This window comes from Aquarana catesbeiana, linkage group LG02 (genome assembly GCF_042186555.1).
Source record: "Aquarana catesbeiana isolate 2022-GZ linkage group LG02, ASM4218655v1, whole genome shotgun sequence".
Taxonomy (NCBI): Eukaryota; Metazoa; Chordata; class Amphibia; order Anura; family Ranidae; genus Aquarana; species Aquarana catesbeiana.
In genome coordinates this window covers 276,369,934-276,392,894 of record NC_133325.1, presented here as the reverse complement: position 1 = coordinate 276,392,894, position 22,961 = coordinate 276,369,934, and the positions used below count along the sequence as shown (strand labels likewise).

The 22,961-nt window shown below is 44.2% G+C and overlaps 1 protein-coding gene across 2 annotated transcripts in view; it reads left to right on the top strand.

Annotated features, from left to right (window-relative positions):
* The window catches only part of METTL21C (methyltransferase 21C, AARS1 lysine), a 63,437-nt gene that overhangs the window by 12,074 nt on the left and 28,402 nt on the right, over window positions 1-22,961 (top strand). Inside the window, exons 2-3 of one of the 2 annotated variants that reach the window (XM_073614453.1) lie at window positions 15,904-16,082; window positions 19,834-19,988. In XM_073614453.1, the coding sequence (XP_073470554.1) occupies window positions 15,914-16,082; window positions 19,834-19,988 (324 nt within the window). In that variant the 5' untranslated portion in view covers window positions 15,904-15,913. Of the gene's footprint in view, window positions 1-15,593; window positions 16,083-19,833; window positions 19,989-22,961 lie in introns of those variants that run through there. The other variant, XM_073614452.1, reaches the window with a different exon arrangement.

Sequence of the window (22,961 nt, the reverse complement as noted above, 5' to 3'; positions counted from 1 at the left end):
AATGGTTTGCTGACAGGAGACTATGTTAAGACAACGTTCCAGAAGAAGATGACATGACTGTATTTGAATAAATGTAGATTATTGTACATGACTAAATAAGACATCCCCTGAAAATAAGCCCTAACGCGTCTTTTGGAGCCAAAATTAAGACCCAATCTTATTTTTGGGGAAACGCGGTAGTATTTTATTTTATTTACTGTTATGTAAGTTATGTAAATGACTTTTAACATATTGTTTAATTCAAATTTAAACAATTATAATAATTATCATTAAGTAATTCTCAAAGTGTGTCAGATCTTTAATGCTCCAAAGCCCTTTCCTGGGAACACAACAGAAAATATAGCAGACTCTAGAAAAAAGCCATGTGCTGGTTCCCTAGCATAAGGCTTCGTCTTCTATTTATTCAGGACACTGGTTTAAGAGCATATTGCTGTCACTAGATTTGCAAACTGAATAGTTTGTGTTTGTGTTGACCTAGAAAATAAATGGTCTGCACTATTACTATGTTCTCAGAAAAATGACGACCTGTGCTAAGTAGCTGAAAAAATGCCTATGTGAGTTATTTCAAAATGTTTTTTTGTTTTGTTTTATGTTGGAAAAAATAAAACAGCTTTATTAATTTACTATACTGACTACTGCACCAATGAAGGCGGAAAATAACACAAAATACTGAAGAGTAGACAATGTTATAAAACCAGTACATGTGCTTTGGTGAAGTAGAACTCTCTGCAAGTTCTCTTTTGGAGAGAGCTAAAAAGAACTCTCCATTTCATACAGATATTTGGGATTGATTTGGGGAAATTTCTCCTCACTTCCTGTTCTAGTGACCAATGTCACCAAGAAAGGAAAAACATAAATATTTTCAGCCGGGGCAAAATTAGGCAGAGGTTATAACCCTTTCCTTAACCTCTTGACCTCCAGAAGGTTTTAACTCCTTCATGACCAGGCCTTTTTTTTTTGCTATTCAGCACTGTGCTCCTTTAACTGGCAATTGCGTGGTCATGCAACACTGTACACAAATTAAATTTATATCATTTTTTCACACAAATAGAGCTTTCTTTTGGTGGCATTTGATCACAGGTTTTTTTTAATTTTTTTGCTATATAAGTAAAAAAGACTGAAAATTTTGAGAAAAACAATATATTTCACTTTTTGTTATAAAATATATCCAATAAAATCAAATTTCTTCATAATTTGGGCCAAGATGTATTCTGCTACATGTATTTGGTAAAAAAATCACAATAAGTGTATATTACCGTATTTATCGGCGTATAACACGCGCCGGCGTATAACACGCACCCCAAGTTTAGGAGGGAATTTTAAGGAAAAAAACTTTTAGGAGGGAAGTTTAAGGAAAAAAAACTTACATTTAAATGCCCATCAATGCAGCCTCATCAGTGTTCATCTGCAGCCTTTCCCCAGTGTCCAGTGCAGCCTTGTCAGTGCAGCTTTGCCCCAGTGCAGCCTTGTCCCCAGTGCAGCTTTGCCCCAGTGCAGCCTTGTCCCCAGTGCAGCTTTGCCCCAGTGCAGCCTTGTCCCCAGTGCAGCTTTGCCCCAGTGCAGCCTTGTCCCCAGTGCAGCTTTGCCCCAGTGCAGCCTTGTCCCCAGTGCAGCTTTGCCCCAGTGCAGCCTTGTCCCCAGTGCAGCTTTGCCCCAGTTCAGCCTTGTCCCCAGTGCAGCTTTGCCCCAGTTCAGCTTTGCCCCAGTGCAGCCTTGTCCCCAGTGGTCCGTGCAGCCTTGTCGCCACCGACATACAAACGTTTAGTTTGTATTTTTAAACATGGCGCCGCGGAGTTCGGAGGGACTCGGGGGCGCTCGTTCAGCTGAACGAGCGCCGCCGAGGACACAGTGACTGGGCGGAGCCGAGATACACATATCCGAGGGTTCTCGGCTATTCTCGGCGCCGTTCACAGTCACGCCCAGTCCCTATGATGGACATAACAGAGGTCCAATGGCGGGACTGTGAACGGCGCCGAGAAAAGCCGAGAACCCTCGGCTATGTGTATCTCGGCTCCGCCCAGTCACTGTGTCCTCGGCGGCGCTCGTTCAGCTGAACGAGTGCCCCCGAGTCCCTCCGAACTCCGCGGCGCCATGTTTAAAAATACAAGCTATGTGAATGTCTGCGGCGATCGCGGCGATCACTCCGACAGATCACAAAATAGCGGGGATCGGCGTATAACACGCACCCACGATTTTCCCCTTATTTTAAGGGGAAAAAAGTGCGTGTTATACGCCGATAAATACGGTAATTGGTTTGTGTGAAAGTTATAGGGTTTACAAACTATGGTGTATATATATTTGAACATCGATCAATCCTAATATACTGATGGACTTTTTCATTTCGTGGGGCTCTTAAAATGTCAGGACAGTACAAATAACCACCACATGACCCCTTTTTGGAAAGTAGACAGTCTGAGATACTTAGTAAGAGGCATGGCAAGTTTTTTTAAGTTGTAGTTTTTTTTCGTCACAATTTTTTGGAATATGAAGAAATGTAATACATTTTTCCACAACTTATTTTTACATACTGTCACCAGTGCAGTACAGCATCATCATATGACTGGTGTGGCGGTGATCAGGGATACTGACTAGTGACAATATGTAAAAAAATAAAAAATTAAAAAATGAAATCAAAAAATTTTTATTACACTTTCAAACTTTTTTTTAATCTTTTTTCTTTTTTAACATACTTTCATCAGAGTAGTTCAGTGTCACCATAGTGACATTAACAGTATTGGCATGGTGGCATTGAAAAGCTTTCTGTCATTCTTTTGTAGCCCTCTTTTGGGGGGTTATGAAAAGAATGACCCTCCCCAAACAGGATATTGCACTAAACTTGTAGGTAAATGAAAGTGGAAGAGTGGGTTTGATAATAAAGTTGGCAGTGCCTCCACCCGGGACAGGGCCCCTGTGAACAGAGGTGATTCCCTTCCTGGGAAATTAACCAGTAATATAATCAGAGTAATTGGGAGCAGAGGAACTACTGCAATCTGCATATAACATTAACCACAAGTATATAGATGCACACAATAACAGTACATATATCCAATGTACTAGAAAAAACACAAAGTTTCCGCGCTCAAGGGCAGAACCGGTATGCAGCCTCCCCTGGATCACACCTCCTAAAAGGAGGGTGAAGTATGATAACCGTGAAAAGAGGGGTAGGGGTATATGGCTCTCCCTATGACGGGGTATCCTGTAGGGTGTGTGTGCTAAACACCTAAAAAAATATTACTAAAACCATGTGAAACCTACACCTCATAATGAAATATAATGAAGCATAATAAAGCAAACCTAGTGAGCATATATGTGTCTCAATGCCTGTTCAAAAGAGCATAGTATCGCTACCATATAAAGTGACATAAATGTCTAATTGCAGTGAGAGAAAATGTGACCATCAAAAACTTCCCCTGCTAACCCACAATAGATAAACAGGAAAAATATTAGACAATATTAATATCTGAGTGTGTAATAATAAGTGTCCACTCCAGTGAATATAAAACGCAAATAGGAAGTGAAAACATATAAAATGTGAGCAACAGTCCCATAAACAAGTAAAAAATGAATGTAAAAAATGAAAAAAATGTGAAGCTCCAGAATGGCAAAATGTTCATAAAAATTTTGACTCTTGTGCTGAAATTAATATCCGGTGACTTCCGTGATCCCCCTCAAGGGTCCCCACTCACCAGATCCTCATACCCCTGCAGGGGTAATAGGCATGTAGCGGCAAAGAATGAAGGGCTTCCCAGATCCAATGCAAGCGTCCACACGTGTCTCCTATGCGACCCAGCTCCAAGCAGTGGATGGTACACCAACTTCTTGCATCACAGCCTCAGATTAGCAGGTCACCTAGATTTGGAGCCATGGCCTATGTTGGGTAGTACTGTGGTCCTTCTTCAAGCTGGCTGGGAAATGTGCATGTGCAACCATATCTTCATAGGATTTATGGAGAAACCATTTACTTGGGAGCCTGCAGTGCAATTTATTTACCATTAGGGCCTGATGCCGAGTAGGTGTCTTAGGTTAGCCTGGATCCGACCACTTTAAGATGCTCACTGCCCAGACTCTGTGTCCATCTGTTTCTTTCTTTTTACGATATATCCAATGTACAAACAGGTATTATATTATCAGCAAAGGGGCCAATAAGAGCCCATGTGAAATTATGCACATATACCCAGGTATATACTGTACAGTAGAATTATTATTAATGATAGGGGCTGCATATAAATTATATTGCAATTATAATTAAATAATTATAATATTGCAATAAACAGGTTCACCTACTAAGATAACAGAAAGATAACAGAAAGAGACCACTATACATACAGTAACACAGACCTAGCTAACTTGCACTGTGCATGTGAGATAATGTCACAAGGATTTAGATACACACTCAAGAAGCTATAGACAGCTGCAGCTAAATTGATACTAAAGTCTCATTTTTTTTTGCCTAAAAATAACAAACATGTTATACTTACCTGCTCTGTGCAGTGGTTTTGCAAAGAGCAGCCCCAATCCTCCTCTTCTCGAGTCCCTCTTCGGCTCTCCTGGCCCCTCCCCCCTGATGAGTGCCCCCACAGCAAGCAGCTTGCTATGGGGGCACTTGACCCGAGCCGCAGCTCCGTGTGTCCATTCAGCCACGGAGCTCCAAGTAGGTCCCACCCTCTCTCTCTCCTCATTGGCTCACTGACTTTGATTGAAAGCAGCGGGAGCCAATGAGGAAGAGAGTCCTGGGCAGTATTAGGGGGCTGAGAGGAGCTGCTGCACACAGAAGGCTTTTTATCTTAATGCATAGAATGCATTAAGATAAAAAAAACTTCTGCCTTTACAATCGCTTTAAACTATTAGAACATAGGACAAATACTTGCCTAATAGTCTCTGCTTCTGGTCTTGTCAGCAGCACCTTTGTGTATAAGGTCATGTGGCTCATTTCTTTGTGTCTACTTCCTGGAAACTCTCTTTTATATAACATCACAGTCCTCCATTTAGGCTTTCTGACCCAGGAAGTACCTGTCTGCAGGCCTGGATCTAGCCGGTCTGATGTGGGGTGCAGTAAAGAATGTTAGAGGGGCAGAGGATGGGCGGGCAGCAGGGCAGTGTACATGGGGGCAGCCAGGCAGTGGATGGGTAGGCAGCAGAGGAGTGTACATGAGTCAGTAGGGCAGAGGATAGGGGTCAGCAGAGAGATGACAGGGATCATCAGGATGGAGGACAGGGGTCAGTAGGGCAGAGGACAGGCAGTCAGCAGGGGAGTGTACAGGGGTCAGTTTGGCAGTGTACAGGGGGTTATCAGGACAGAGGAAGTATAATAGGTTCCTAAAGGCAAACTTTGCTTTCAAACCGTATAAGCAATATATAAACATTAACAATACTCATTACAAGTGATCTGCTTGAGTTTGCAATTAAAAAGTCAAGACAGCATGACAAAATGTGAGCAAGACTAGGATTATGAAAGACATGGAGCACCCTGGGACAGAACAGAAAAGTTCTGCGGCTGGCCAGTGGGGAGTCGTAGCCTCCCTGACGGTATTCCCGAGTGTGGCTCGGGGTTAAATTTCAGCACCATTAGCGGTAACCCCGAGCTTACATCTCAGGATCCTGGTGCAGGTTACTTACCCTGTCCCCAGGATCCTGCGATGTCCCCCCATGGTGACTGCGGGCTCCGTCCTCCGCCCGCAGTCTCTCTGTGCCATACTCCATTCCCTGCGAGCATTGCAACGCACGGGGCGGAGCCTGGCGGCAAATTCAAAAATTGTAAAAATCATAACACATACAGTACTGTAATCTTACAGATTACAGTACTGTATGAAATCATTTCACTTCCCTTTTGTCCCCAGTGCTTTGGCCCATGCCCTGCAAGCAGTTTTATATTATATATACTGTTCTTTCTGCCTGGAAACTTGAGATTGTCCATAGCAACCAAAAAGTGTCCCTTTACGTCAAAAGTGGATTTAGACCAGCTAGAAAACAGCGATAGTAAATTAGAACACTTGCAGAATTGAGCGATAGTGATTTATGGAGAAATTAATTTTATTATTATTATATTATTATTTTTTTTAATTATTTATATTTATTTATTATATTATAATTTATGTTTTTGTGTTTCAAACTTCATAATACCCGGGATATCTACTAGACTCTTGGTGGACAGATTTAAGTGTGTTATTGCTAAGAATTACAGACCTACAATATAAAACGCCAAATTTCTATGCAAAATAATTGTATCGCTTTGAGACGCAAAAATCTGAAATAATCATACCGCCAGGGAGGTTAAGGGGCAATGAACAGAATATGCTCCTGCTGTATACAATGAACACATATACCACAGTCATTGTACCCACAAAATACTAATTACTTTGCCACACAGCGGCGGCCCGTCCACACAGGGTGCAGGGGCACTGCCCCCCTAATCCATGCAGGGCGCCGGACACATGGATTCTAATGGGAGTTTTTTTTTTTAAGCACATGATTAGAGCCGAAGCCTGTCGCCCGGAAGAAGCCCGTGACCTAGATGGGGTAAGTGCGGGGACCGATCGACCGACCGGGGGGGTGCCACTGGTACCACAGCTGCCAGTCTTACAGACACAATTAAGCCTTAGGACAAATCATTTTTTTTTTAAATTAAATGTTTCCATTGCATATGTTTTTATCCACACAAAACTGATATTTTTGTCTTAGGCGGCCATACATGGATCAAAATTCATGCAGTTCAGCAGGGGCCGGATGTGTTTCGATCCATGTACTGAGTGGGCAGGCTGGTTGTACAGAAGTTGATCTACCAATCGACTTCTGTACAACCAGCCTCCAAGAAAATGTCTGCTCAATTGGTGTCACTGCTGTGGAGCTAATCGATATCTCTCTCCTTTCTTGTCCCATCTATAAGGGGGGGCTGGCTGGGGCCCAGGAGAATGTTAAAGCCTTCACAGGTGCAGCAAGCCCATCTGGATATCTTCTTATAGTTGATGGTTGGCAACCTGGCCAGGTACAATATCCATGGGGGTGGATGTTGCCTGAGGGGAGGTAAACTTGAAATCTGGGGGGTGCGGCCCACCCCAGCACCCTCCTTGATCCAGCCATGCCTGTCTGTAACCAGCTAACTCTGTGCTAATTAATAAGCAAAAGCTATTTACAAATACAGACAGTAGAGGGGAGCAGATCCCTAGTATTTCCTGCCGACACCTGTATTTTTGTTGTTTTTTTTTTAAACTGCTGAACAGCAATTTTACATGGTGGAACCGTGCTGCAACTGCGAGCCAAGTGTGGTACAACCCTTTAGATCTCAATCAGCAGGTTTGACAGGCAGTGTGGCCTGTCAAACTCTGTAGCCCAAGTTAAAAATGCTCTGGCTGCGATAAAATGCACCACGGCCATGGCACGTGTACAGCCCTGTCAGGCTGTAATGTTAGTATTGGGGGGTGCAACTGGGAAATGGGGGGGTAAACCTTCCCTCAGCCGCGCAAAACGCTTTTCTGCAACTTCTCCACTGAAATTTATTAAACCAAAAAAAAAAGCACCGTTTTGCATTTTAAAAAGCCCCTGACCCTTTCCATAAATGCAGAGACACAAAAATGCATTGATGTGAACGTGTTGCATATGAACCCATGCTACCAAAATGTCCTGAATTTCTGCAAAAAGCTTGGAAAAATGCATGTTTGTGAATGGAGCCTTAAGGAGATTTCCCCTCACTGTCATTATAACATCGATTTTACCAGACAGGAAAATCTGCTACGGGGCACAGACAGCAATAAAAAGCTCACAGGGGTTCTACCCTTCCCCTTTTTTACTTGTCTGTCTGTGTTGCTCTTGGAGATTTTCCCTCACTTCTTCTCTGATGAATCTGTTGTCCCTGTGACTGTAAGTCTAGGTTCACACTTCAGCTTCATCAAGCTTTTTTGGGCATTTTTTTAACACGTTTGTGGGTCATTTTGAGGCTTAAGTGCCTTTGTTTTAGCCAATGTAACACAACTTACTAGGTGGAGAGGCAATAAATTGCACAAAAAATTTACATTACACACATTTTCGGGCGTTTTTCAATGCTCCAGTTGAAATCTATAAGGATCAAAAACACATGACTCTGGACTCATGCCATGGGCTTATGAAAATAAGCATTTTTTTAATACCATTGTTCAGCAGATTCCCTGCTCAGTAGTACCCCTCGCTCTGCTGATGCCCCACTCAGTAGTAAACCTGTAGCTCTGCTAATCCCCTGCTCAGTAGTAACCCCTAGCTCTGCTGATCCCCCACTTAGTAGTAACCCCCAGCTCTGTCGAGTCTCTGGTTTGCTGATCCTCCTCTCTCTCTCTGGTCCCCGCTCACCTCCCGCTATATTGCTCCCACACTGCACACCACAGGTGACCAGTGGCGGCTGGTGCTCAAAATTTTTTTGGGTGGAGCACAAACAAACTAAAAAATTCTGAAAAAAAACATCAATTGCAGCCACTGTGCCCATAAAATGCAGCCACTATGCCCCATAAAATGCAGCCACTGTGCCCATCAAATGCAGCCACTGTGCTCATCATATGCAGCCACTGTGCTCATAAAATGCCACCATTGTGCCCATAAAATGCAGCCACTGTGCCCATAAAATTCAGCCTCTGTGCCTATCATATGCAGCCTCTGTGCCCATAATATGCAGCCTCTGTGCCCATCATATGCAGCCTCTTTGCCCAGTTACTGGCACTTACCCCATCCTGGTTGGGGGTCAGGTAGCTGCTGAAAGCAGCAAGCTGTGGGACATGCAGCGGGTCAGGTGACGTTTCCTGCATCCTCCATGCTTCTCTGTCCTCCTGTGCATCTCTTCTTCCGTTCGGTGTCCAATTGGAGCGCCTGTGCCATCAGCCAATCAGGTGATGTGTATTAGACCCGCGCCTCCTAATTGGCTGAGAGGTGGTTCAGTGTTATTAAAGCAAATCTTTTTTTGCTTTTCTAACACACCTGGGTGGGCTCCGAGCGCAATGCTCTGTGTTCCAAGTCCACCTTTTTTGAAGCCTATTGGAGCCTATGGCTTTAATCAGTGCTTCAAAAAAACACCCCCGCCGCTGTAAGGGGGTGGCTACAGCGGCCATGGATAGATTCATGCTATGCATGAATCTATCCATTTTACATAGAGGGGGGTGGCGTGACAGAGGGGGCGGCGCCTGTGCGCCCTTATTGAACGCACCGCCACTGCATGTGACATTGTTAGTTTCTCTTGCTCCGGCCCGTCAGCTCTGCTGATCCTCTGACACTCAGTCCTCTCTGCTCACCTTCTGCTATAGCGGTCCCATGTTGCACACTACATGTACTGTCTGCTAGTTGCTATGCTTCGGTCCAGAACCCGTTCACATTCCTGCTGCTCCGCGCTGCACACCAGACACTTTCAGAATATATACTCAGGAACCAGAAGTGACTGGTGATGATGTCTCTAAAGTTTGCTTGTTGGTTTACCAGTGCATCCTGGGATATTTCATACCTGCAATACCTCCAAAACAAAGCTAAAAAGCCTCTCAAAAGCTGCAAGTGCTGTAAGCGAGCGTTGTCATAGACCTGGAGGCTATGGAGGCTTTGAAGATGTTTTGAAGATGCTTTGAAGCACCAAGAAAGCGACATGGGGTATCATTTTTGAAGTAAAGCAAAGCAAAGCAAACACAATGCGGGTTATTTACTAAAGGCAAATCCACTTTTCACTGCAAGTGCACTTGGAAGTGCAGTCACTGTAGATCCGAAGGGGACATGCAAGGCAAATAAAAAACAGCATTTTAGCTTGCATATGATTGGATGATAAAATCAGCAGAGCTTCTCCTCATTTCTGATCTACCCCTCACATCTACAGCGACTGCACTTATAAGTGCACTTTCAAGTGCACTTGTAGTGCAAAGTGAATTTGCCTTTCTTAAATAACCCCCAATGTGTAAACAGGACTGTAAGCTTGTTATTTTATTTAATGAGAGGTGCTTTGATTGGCATTCAGAATGCTTTAAAAAGTTTGTCCAGTGCCACATTTTGAAGCAAGTGTCAACAAGCCCTCTATGGTCACAGCATACACTCTCACTTTATAAATTTATCAGCATTGTAATACCAATACAAACCACAGTTATTTTTGACAATCCAATATAAGCTTACTTTCCTTTTTTTTCCAAAATTTCCTCTTGTGTTGCAAGTTCTGCATCTCTGTTGCCATCTTGTCAAAGTACTACATATCCCATGGTACCTTGCTGTCAGCAAGCTGTAATTTCTGTACAGACTCCGCCTCCATCCAGAAACTCCTCCTCTCAGCAGCTCTGTAGTTTAGATTGAAGGCAGGCTCTATGAAATGTGTGACACAGCAAGGCCAAGTGAATACCTGTCAATAATGGATATTAGAAATAATGTGGAAATTAAAGTGGTTATAAAAAAATAAACATGGTATACTTACCTGCTCTGAGCAATGGAATTGCACAGATTGGCCCCGAACCTCCTCTTCTGGGGTCACCTCCTGGCGCTCTCGGCTCCTCCTCTTTTGTGCATGCCACCATAGCAAGCCACTTGCTATTGGGGCAGATGTGCGGGCTCGCTCCCAAGCTGGGCTGTGTGTGTCCATAGACATGGCCCTGCCCCCCACTCTCTGCTCAGCTTATAAGATTTTATTGATATTGTCATTTGCTCCTGCTGCTGCCTCTGTGTCCTGTAAATTGGAGGCCAAGAGGAGAGAGTCGCTACAGATGGGCACAGCGCTGGTATTTGGGGGGTCGAAGGGGGCTATACAAATACTGGGACTTTTTTTACCTTAACCACTGCCGCCACCCACAATATACTGCGGACAGGTAGCTGGTGTAGGCAAAGCAACGTACCCTGCATCGCTGCCTACCTCCGGGTTTAGGGCACCGGCACCTGCTGTGATTGTCCAAATCCGGAGCCTGTCAGCAAGCTCTGGCCAATGATTTATGGACTGGATCTGCTAATTGGTAGTGTACAATCACAGCCCAGAGTTCTGTGTTGACAATCAACACAGGGCTCTGTACAGAGGGAAAGATCTCTCTGTTTCTTATCTCTGCAAAGCAGGGATGAGAAACTTAGAGATCTATCAGTAAGAGCAGCACACTTTACATACATTACACATAGTCAAGCACATATTTAACCCCTTGATATTAATGTCACTGGTGAGGTCAGTGGCAGTTAGTCAGTTCCCCCCACCATCAGTTAGTGTCAGATTTTCCGCCGCACTATCACAGTCCCATTATAAGTTGCTAATCACCACCATTAGTAGTATATAAAAAAAATTTCCAGTATATATACTATAGTTTGTAGACGCTATAACTTTCACACAAACCAATCAATATACACTTATTGAGATTTTTTTTATCAAAGACATGTAGCAGAATACATCTTAGCCACAGTTTATGAAGAAATTTGACTTTTTTTAATTGGATATGTTTTATAGCAGAAAGTAAAAAATATTGTTTTGTTTTGTTTTTTTTTTCAAAATGTTTGGCCTTTTCGTTTACATAATAAAAGATTTTTAAAAAACTGGTGATCAAATACCCCCAAAAGAAATCTCTAATTGAGTGAAAAAAATGACATAAATTTTGTGTTACATGACCCCCACAAACACCAGTTAAAATAGTGCAGTGCTGAATAGCAAAAAATGACCTGGTCATAAAGAGGGTAAAATCATCCAGGGCTGAGGTGGTTAAAGCAGTATTCATCCCAAATTGCAGCTTACCAATTCTTAAATGTGAGGGGGGGCTCCACTGGGGACTCCTGATGTGAGGGGGGCTCCGTTGGGGACATCTGATGTAAGGGGGGGCTCCGCTGGGGACATCTGATGCAAGGACGGACTCTGCTGGGGGCGCCTGATGCAAGGACGGACTCTACTGGGACATCTGACTCAAGGACGGGCAGCTGGTGGCAGGCGACGTGGCAGGTGACACACTCAGGGATCTCACTGATTCAGCATTATGGTGAGTTGAATGATTTAATTTTATATTACAATGTAATAATAGAAATAATGCACTTCAATCATCCTGACACCATAACAACCATGGTGCCGGGATGATTGAAATGCTAACACCAGGTGTTTGGAGTATCTTTATCTGCTGATTGTTAAACTTTCTAGAATACACATATTTCCATTGTTGTGTAGGATCTAGGGCTGCTGTCCCTCCATCCCCCCCCCCCCCCCTTTCCCTCTCCATCCCTCATTCATCTCAGACTCTAACCACACCCCCTTTGAGCCACGCCCATTTAAGACACGCCCACTATTTTGCGTAAACCACGCCCATTTTTGCACACCACATTTTTGCTTTTCCCCTTTGTCACGCCTACAAATGCATGCCCCGCCCCCTAATTAAAACAAGATTCCGCCTACAGCCAAAAAAGTGTCCCTAAAATTTTTTTTCAATGTTGGCAACTATGCATTACATTTTTGGTTTTGGGCTTAATACCGGGAATGCATTGAAGTATAACTAAAGACAAAACTTTTTTTTTTCGTTTTGGATAGACTGAAGAGGGATTAGAACAGCTATTAGGTTTTCATTGCTGTCTGTGCCACCGTTAAGGAGATTCACTTTCTCTATTTGTCCTGTGTACCATTATCATTGAAAGTAAAAGGAAAAGAAAATCACAAATTTTGGGTTGCCCCCAGAAAATTAATAGAGAGGAAATAAAAAAAAAAAGTTTTGCCTATAGTTCTACATTAAGGGCTCATTTACACTTGCTTCAAAATTGGACCCACTTTTTTAAAATGCTCTAAAAAGCATTTTAAAACCCCAGTCACTAAATAAAATGGTAAGCTTACAGTCCTGTCCACACGTTGTGTTTGGTTTGCTTCAAAAATTATACCCCATGTCGATTTCATGGTGCTTCAAAGTATCTTCAAAGCCTCCATAGAAGTCTATGACAATGCTCGCTTACAGCACCTGCAGCTTTTGAGAGGCTTTTATTCAGTGTTGGCTTTGCTTTGTTTTGGAGGTATTACAGGTATGAGATATCCCAGGATGCACTGGGAGACCAATTAGCGAAACAGGAAGATGTCATCAGCAGTCACTTCTGGTTCATGTGTATATATTCTGGGAGTATCTGGCGCAGACTTCACATCTGGTGTGCAGTGTGAAGCAGCAGGAAGGAGAGCGGGGTCTGGACTGGAGCAGGGCAACTAGCAGATGGCACACATGGTGTGCAACATGGGAACACTACAGTGGAAGGTAAGCAGGGACCAGGGAGAGAGAGGAGGATCAGCAGAGCTGGAGGTTACTACTGATTGGGGAATCAGCAGAGCTGGGGGTTACTATTGAGTGGGGGATCAGCAGAGCTGGAAGTTATTATCGAGTGGGGGAACAGCAGAGCTGGGGGTTTCTACTGAGTGGGGGATCAGTAGAGCTGGATGTTACTACTGAGTGGGGGATCAACAGAGCTGGAGGTTACTGTTGAGCAGGGGATCAGTAAAGCTGGGAGTTACTACTGAGTGGAGGAACAGTAGAGCTGGAAGTTACTACTGAGTGGGGGAACAGCAGAGCTGGAAGTTACTACTGAGTGGGGGACCAGCAGAGCTGGGGGTTACTACTGAGTGGGGGATCAGAAAAGCTGGAAGTTACTTTCGAGTGGGGGATCAGCAGTACCAGAAGTTACTACTTAGTGGGGGATCAGCAGAGCTGGAAGTTACTACTGAGTATGCGATCAGCAGAGCTGGAAGTTACTACTGAGTGGGGGATCAGCAGAGCTGGAAGTTACTACTGAATAGGGGGTCAGCAGAGCTGGCGTTTACTATTGAGTGGGGGATTGGCAGAGCTGGATGTTACTACTAAGTGGGGGATCAGCAGAGCTAGGGGTTATTACTGAGTGGGGGATCAGCAGTGCTGGAAGTTACTACTCAGTTGGGGGATCAGCAGAGCTGGAAGTGACTGCTGAGTGGGGGACCAGCAGAGCAGGGAGGTTACTACTGAGTGGGGGTCTAGCAGAGCTGGGGGTTACTGCTGAGTGGGGGATCAGCAGAGCTGGAAGTTACTACTGAATGGGAGACCAGCAGAGCTGGGGGTTATTACTGAGTATGGGGTTCAGCAGAGCTGGAAGTTACTACTGAGTGGGGGATCAGCAGTGCTGGAAGTTACTACTCAGTTGGGGGATCAGCAGAGCTGGAAGTGACTGCTGAGTGGGGGACCAGCAGAGCAGGGGGGTTACTACTGAGTGGGGGACCAGCAGAGCTGGGGGTTATTACTGAGTAAGAGTTCAGCAGAGCTGGAAGTTACTACTGAGTGGGGGATCAGCAGTGCTGGAAGTTACTACTCAGTTGGGGGATCAGCAGAGCTGGAAGTGACTGCTGAGTGGGGGACCAGCAGAGCAGGGGGGTTACTACTGAGTGGGGGACTAGCAGAGCTGGGGGTTACTGCTGAGTGGGGGATCAGAAAAGCTGGAAGTTACTTTCGAGTGGGGGATCAGCAGTACCGGAAGTTACTACTTAGTGGGGGATCAGCAGAGCTGGAAGTTACTACTGAGTATGCGATCAGCAGAGCTGGAAGTTACTACTGAGTGGGGGATCAGCAGAGCTGGAAGTTACTACTGAATAGGGGGTCAGCAGAGCTGGCGTTTACTATTGAGTGGGGGATTGGCAGAGCTGGATGTTACTACTAAGTGGGGGATCAGCAGAGCTAGGGGTTATTACTGAGTGGGGGATCAGCAGTGCTGGAAGTTACTACTCAGTTGGGGGATCAGCAGAGCTGGAAGTGACTGCTGAGTGGGGGACCAGCAGAGCAGGGAGGTTACTACTGAGTGGGGGTCTAGCAGAGCTGGGGGTTACTGCTGAGTGGGGGATCAGCAGAGCTGGAAGTTACTACTGAATGGGAGACCAGCAGAGCTGGGGGTTATTACTGAGTAAGGGTTCAGCAGAGCTGGAAGTTACTACTGAGTGGGGGATCAGCAGTGCTGGAAGTTACTACTCAGTTGGGGGATCAGCAGAGCTGGAAGTGACTGCTGAGTGGGGGACCAGCAGAGCAGGGGGGTTACTACTGAGTGGGGGACCAGCAGAGCTGGGGGTTATTACTGAGTAAGAGTTCAGCAGAGCTTGCACTGAGCAGGAGATCTGCTTAAAGAGGGTACTAATAAGCTGTGAATGTGTTGAACGAGTGTACCAATGAGCTGGGGGTCCGCTGAACAGGGGTACTAATGAGCTGGGATCTTCTAAGTTGGGGGTACTACTGAGCTGGGGTTCTACTAGACCCCTTTAAAACTAATTGAAAATCAACACACACAGGGCATTTTCCAAGTGTCAATAACGCTTCAAAAAAGCATCACTGAAGCACCAAAAACACATCAATAAAGCATGTTGAAGCGGTAGGGGTTTTAATGCGTGTTAAAGTCGAAGCAAGTGTAAATGAACCCTAAAGGTAAAATATGTCTTGACTTTAGAACCAATTTAATAACGAATTGTACATGTTGGCCATAGATAGTGATATTAGGGACTTCTACTTCTTTTAGTGGCAGCATCATAGGAAACATAGTGAAATCAGACAATATTGGAGCTGTAGCCTATCTTCTACCTGTTTAGGTATTGTGGGAATGGTGGTCAGTTTGTTATTTGCCATCACTCCTTAGAACATGGAAAGGTTGAAGCTGTCACAAAGTGGTATATAAGTTGCATCATTCCCCAGTGATCAGATCCTACTGGTTGTAGGGTTATGCCTGCAGCCTAGGTGGACTATTAGGTTACTCACAGCACTACACATGCCAGGAGAAGGCTTTGTGTCTCCTTCCTAGAGGTGGATCAGATACATAATCAGAGCGCAGACTGCAATCCCAGGCACAGCACCATCCTTCTGCAATCTTCTCCAGATCCCAGCCAGCCCCTAGGCTCTCAGGAGACCCCCTCCTTACATACACACCATAAGAGGAGAGCTAGAGGATGAGCTCCACTGACTGATCACTGCTACTCTGTGTCTTCTCCCCTGTGCTCAGGGCACCTGCTATGGATGCTGAGCGTTTGGAGTGTATGTCCTGTGTGCAGCCTGTGCTCTCCCCTGCAGAGGAGGAAGACAGCTGGGAGGGATCTGATGAAACTGTGGATGATCAGGAGGGAAGAGAGCAGCAGGAAGTGTCAGATCCCCAATTTCTACAGACCCCTCAACTGGGGAAAGGTAGGTACACCATGTGTGTGTGTGATCAGACATTGCATGCTAAGCTGGATCCAGTCTCCCTGATCATGTCATCCTGTTATTCAATACTGATGACTTGGAGATCAGGCTACAGAAGTGCATGCATACCAGCTCTTTAGTATGCCTTTGTTTACATACATGTTGAAATCTCCCAAGCATTTTGAAATAAACAGGATGATGTGAAGCTTTTCAAACATTGCTTTATATATTATTAGTGGGCAGAAAGATTTCTGTGTGACTACCTGTAGATGCAATCCTTAGGACAGCACACCATCCTATAATGTGCCTGGGTGGTGATCAACAGCATGAAGACTGCTCTAGGGTTCTAATGAGGCAAGGAGACTGAAGATTGCAGGGTTTTATCTCTGTATTCAGATAAATACACTATTGACAATATTTAGTGTTATTTCTTTCTCCAGAGACATATACAAAAGCCTTGTTTATGTCAATAATATACATAGATTTACTATTATAGCCAAATCTTTTATCTCAACACATAGATGGCCATATTTACTAAATGCTGCTATTAATGTAGTGTATGGCAAGTCAGTTTATAGGTTTATTGTACAGGGATAGCTACTGTGATATGATTAGTGAAATATATACACTAGGAAAAGACTTTTTTATTTATTATTTTTATTGCAGGTTTTGAAGTTAACAGTACCCAGGCTCAATCACAAAGCAAAAATAAACAAACAGAAACAAATGCACAATAAAAAAAAAGACAATAAAAACCACCTAGCTAAAATCAAGGCACTCTAAAGTATCGAAAAGTTGGTATGCTCTAACTGTTCACGCAGGCTAAAATATTAGGATTCTTATTGGCCACTCTCCCTCTCAAACATCCTACTCGGAAATGTATGAAAATACGCACTCTCCCATATCTTATGTGTCAGGAAAGACTCCCTCTAGTGAAGCATAATTGTAGAATTGTACAACAATATTTACCGATAATTACCTACCCAAGTGTTAACTAATCATCCACAGAATCCGCATTAGAAGAAAAGGCTTTTAAAGTGTATATGTGGAGCGATCACGGGTGGCCAGCAGACATCAGGTCCGCCGGACCCACGGATTGGCTCTCGCGCACCCGCCCACAGTATCTCGCGCAATAGAGCCGTATATATGCGGTGGCCAGTCTTTAAGTGGATAAATGATCTATTTCTGTTGAGAGGGGAGGCCACACACTGAAATGTAAATGGTCTCTGCTGGATCAGTGTATGGTCAGCTTAACATGTTACTGGCCAGATCCAGAGTTCCAGTCGTTTTTGTGTTTATTAAAAGTCAGCAGCTACAAAAAGTGTAGCTGCTGACTTTTAATAAACACACACTCACCTGCCCCACGATTCAGCAATGCAGCCACCCAAACGCTCGCTTCTCTCCCTTGCTTCTCCCCGGCGCTTGCATTACAAGTGTGGGCACCCGGCTGTGGCACCCCGCAGCTTCACAGCCGGGTGTGCACTGCGCATGCATGAGTCGCACTCAATGGCCAGGCAATCTTCTGGGACCTGTGACGTGTCCCAGAAGATTGCAGGGAGGGGGAGAGGAGAACTTCTGCACAAGTCGCCTAGGCGACGAGAGTGAAAGTGGGAGCAGGTACCTGTCAAGACTAGGTACCCACTAGCCCCCCCCCCCCCAAAAAAAAATGACATGCCAAATGTGGCATGTAAGGGGGCGAGGGGTCCCTAAAGCGGAACTTCTACTTTTGAGTGGAACTCCGCTTTAAAGTTTTTGCTGCATTAAATATCCAAAAGGCGAAGGACTTATTGCTGTGATAGATAGAGATAAGAGAGCAACCACTTCATTTGTGGTTGTTTTTAGACAAACAAACAAAACATGACAACACATCATACACATTGAATCTGAAATATTTTAGTAGAATAACACGATCCCATCACATTGCATAGCAAAAAAGGAAAAAAAGAAACAAAGATTATAGTAATTACCAAAGAAAATATTTTATATTTTTTTTAGGCCATCCCATGTATCCATTCAAATGTCAAGCCTCACCCCATATACTATGGGAACAGGAGGAAGAAAACCTTGGTCCCCTCTATCACCAATAGCCCCAGGTATCCCCTATAGCAGTGATGGCGAACCTTGGCACCCCAGATGTTTTGGAACTACGTTTCCCATAATGCTCATGCACTCTGTAATGTAGTTGAGCATCATGGGAAATTTAGTTCCAAAACATCTGGGGTGCCAAGGTTCACCATCACTGCCATATAGGGAACACCCATACTATGAATCATTACCCCCATCTATATTAGATGCTGTGTACGATTTGTCCAACCACTCTGCCCAGACTTTATCATACTTATTAGGGCAACCCCTATTCCTATAGGTGTCTCTATACAATTGAAGATGATTATTTATCAATTGTTTCCAATATAAAAGCATAGGAAGACAGGGTTTGTTCCAGTATAATGCAATGGCTTTTCTTGCATAGAATAATGTTGTATTAATAAATATTCGCTCAGTCATTACAGGGGTAATAGCTTCTACCAAACCCAGCAAACAGACATTGAAACCGGTAAAGGAACAGAGGTGATAGAGTTTAATAAATTCACCACCTCCACCCAAAAATTAGCTATACATGGGCAAGTCCAAAAGATGTGTGTGAAATCCCCCCGAGATGCTCCACACCTCCAGCACTTAGAAGAGCAACCAGGATTTACATTTTGAAGTCTATACGGTGTGATATATGCTCTGTGTACTTAGATGACTATTTTTACATCTTTACATGAATGAAGAATCAGGACTCTTCTGCTGTGCGCTCCGCGGCTGTCCCGGAGATGTGTGAACCGTGTACATTGAGAGCTGGTCACACTCTCCCGTAATGCAAATTGGATGCGGGGAAACACACATCCAATTCTCAATAGTGTGAACCCAGCCAAGGCTTCAGTGAGATAGAAAGTACCATATGTTCAAGTTCTTAACAAATCATTAAAGGGTAACGTCACTTTTGTGGGAAAAAATATTGCAAATAAAATAATATAGCGTATGCAATTTGCGACACAAGCCGATATTGTAATATAAAGTTATTAAAAAATTATTTTCCTTTTCAATGTGCAGTGCTGTCATTTTCTGTAAAGTGCAAAGTGGCAACTTAGAGGCATTCTATACACAGATGATGTACAGAACGCCCCCCAGAAATGTCATGGCTTCAGTTTTTCAATCATGGCGTCTGTTGAGTGCGCTTGTCCTCCAGTCAGTGTCAGTTCAAAGTGCACTACACAGGTGCCAGTAATATCTGTAGCATAGCATGGAAGACATACGAAGGTCCACCAACACAGTTTAAAATCCACATTTTCTTTATTAGTATTCCATCAAGACATAAAAGGGGTTTCAGTATACAAACAGGTTGACGCGTTTCAGTCCTCACAGGGGCCTCAGTTGTAACCAAGGACCCTGTGAGGACTGAAACATGTCAACTCGTTTGTATATTGAACCCCCTTTATGTCTTGATGGAATACTAATAAAGAAGATTGGATTTTATACTATGTTGCTAGACTTTCAAATGTCTTCTCTGCTATGCTACAGATTGTGCAGCTGTCATCCGGGGATCGGTAATTATTTTTCTAGCAATCTCATTATTTTATTCTGATAGCGGCACCAGACTTGTTTATTATATTTGCCAGTAAAATGTGCCTGCAGTGGACTGCACAGAAGTCCGATTTTGGCCAAGCAATAGGATTTCCTTAATGTAGCTTTTTGTGTGTTCTTGTTTTAGATGTCACCTGTGACCTCAAACCATGTATCCAGCCCTTCAAGGCATGGGCTCCTACTGTCTACTCCTGCTTTGGGAAAGAGAACCTCTGGTTTGCAGGGTACGAAATTATTATCCAGGAGTCCTTTGAAGGTTACGCAGGAGTGATCTGGCCTGCAGTGAGTAGCGCTTTCTATTACGTGATTACCACCAGTGTGCACTTTACCCCATGTATGTTCATGTATTTATTTGGTACAAGTCCCAACTTGTCTAAAAACCAGATAGAGAGCTAAGACAAGATTTCCAACACAACCCTTGTAAAAGTTAGAAGATAGAACTTCAGATGACAGCTATATCGTACATGATATGTGGTTGGAAAATGGAGCTCTTACCTATAACAGCCATTAAAGTGGAAGAAAACGCTAACTATGTCTAATCTTAACCACCGAATGATGGCCACAGCGCGGACCTGAATTCCCGGGAGGCCATCATATGACGGCCTCCGCAGTGCACGCGGGGCGCGTGCCGAGCGAGCTGTGATCGCCGAGTCACTGAGACTCAGGTGCTCACCGATCCAAGTAAGGGGCCGGTCCCAGCCCCTTACCATGTGATCAGCTGTCAGCCAATGACAGCTGATCACATGATGTAAACAAAAGATCGGTAATCGGCTTTTTTTTCTACTCACGCCGGCTCGGATGCGAGGGACATCGGTCCCGAAGTGGAAGAGGCACATCTGCCTCATCTGTGCCCATATAACAGCGCCCACAGTGCCACCTAACAATGCCCACAGTGCCACCCATCAGTGCTCACAGTGCCACCTATCAGTGCCCACAAGTGCCACTTATCAGTGCCCACAAGTGCCAGCTATCAATGCCCACCAGTAGTGCCAATCAGTGCCACCTAGCAGTGCTGCCTATCAGTTTAACTGATAGTGCCCATTATTGCCACCCATCATTGCCCATCACTGCCACCCATCAGTGCCTATCACGGCCGCCTATCGGTGCCCATCAGTGCCGCCTCATCAGCGTACATCAATGAAGGAGAAAAATTACCTGTTTTAATTTTTTTATAACAAAATATAAAAAAATAATTTTTTTTTTTAATTCAGGCTTTTTACATTTTTTTAACAAAAATACAAACCGCAGAGGTGATCAAATACCACCAAAAGAGAGCTCTATTTGTGGGGAAAAAATGATAAAAATTTCATTTGGGTACAGTGTAGCATGACCGCGCAATTGTCATTCAAAGTGCGTCAGCACTGAAAGCTGAAAATTGGTCTGGATAGGAGGGGGGTTTAAGTGCCCAGTAAGCAAGTGGTTAAAAATGTTCCCTTCCCCTCCTCCTACCTATCTCGCCTAACCTGTATAAAAAAAAATGTGTATACTTACCTAGTTTTAATCTGCTTCAGTCAGGTCACATGATCCTGCAGCTCTGTGTTAGGGAGTGCTTATCAACAGCTCTGAATTGTGGGAGTCGTGACGTCACCCTGATGCTCCCGTGGCCCAGCCGTTGTCAATGCTCCCTCTTTTCCCCTGCAGTAGTTGCTCACTGCCACAGGGGAGCCAGGACTGTGGGATCACCTGACCAAACCATCTAAAAATTGGTAAGCTGCAATATAACAAATGTTTGCTTATGGGTTTGACCACTTCGAAGATTTATCTTCCTTCATGACTAGGCCATTTTTTGTGATACGGTACTGCGTTACTTTAACTGACACTTACATGGTCATGCAACACTATACACAAGCATCTACAAACTATGGGATATATACCAGAATTTTTATTTATTTATTTTTTTTACTAGCAATGGCGGGAATCAAAGACTTATAGCTGGACTGCGATATTGCGGCGGCCAATCAGGCATTAACTGACACTTTTGACATTTTGTGGGAATCAGTGCTAAAAATATGCACTGTTACTGTACTGATGACACTGGCTGGGATGGGGTTAAACATCTGGGGCGATCAAAGGGTTAAATATGTGCCTAACCAGTATTTGTGTACAGTATGTTTGCTGTTTTTACTAAGGGATCTGATGGATAATATTCCATCAGATCCCTGCCGACAGGACAGAGCTCTGCCTTGTTTACATAGGCAGAGCTCTGTTCTGTGTCTCTCCTTGCTGATCGGCAGGTGCCAGCAGACATCCATTGGCCGGCACCCACTGATCGGCTTATACTGTGTCTAATCATAGTACAGCCTCGGCGCACTTGCGTGCCCCCTACCCAGAAGTGCACGTGATCCAGCACAAGAGTACCACCTTGCCACTGTAAATCTAAGTAATGGGGTTGGCAAGCAGTTAATACTGCTTTAAAAATTGACATAGGATTTTCTTTTGCTTTAAAGATGATCTTCAGCTGACTTTTAATAAAAGGACGCCCACCTGTCCAAAGCCAAGAACCCCCCCCCCAAAAAAAAAGTTCAAAAGTGTTGAAAGGAGGGGAGGAGGGGGACATAATGCCAAACTTCCCTTTTTAGGATGAATTTCTGCTTTAAGGTGTCTTTACTTGTTACCTTGGAAAGATGGCAGTCTAATGCCCCGTACACACGGTCGGATTTTCCGACGGAAAATGTGTGAAAGGACCTTGTTGTCGTAAATTACGACCGTGTGTAGGCTCCATCACACATTTTCCATCGGATTTTCCGACACACAAAGTTTGAGAGCAGGATGTAAAATTTTGTCGGAAATTCCGATCGTGTGTACACAAATCCGACGCACAAAGTGCCACGCATGCTCAGAATAAATTAAGAGATGAAAGCTATTGGCCACTGCCCCATTTATAGTCCCAACGTACGTGTTTTACGTCACCGTGTTCAGAATGATCGGATTTTCCGACAACTTTGTGTGACCGTGTGTATGCAAGACAAGTTTGAGCCAACATCCGTCGGAAAAAATCCTAGGATTTTGTTGTCGGAATGTCCGAACAAAGTCCGACCGTGTGTACGGGGCATTACAGTGGTTCTGAACTCTACAGGTTTTTACCTCAATGCATTCTCTGCATTAAATAATATGTAAACCCAAAATTTCAATGATATCTGCCTGCTGTACCATATACTTGTAGGAAAATGTATCCTATTTTTCCTTTGTATAAAATTTCTGGTGTTCCTGCCAGTCCCTCTGCTTTTCTATTAAAAACTTACTACACTATGCATG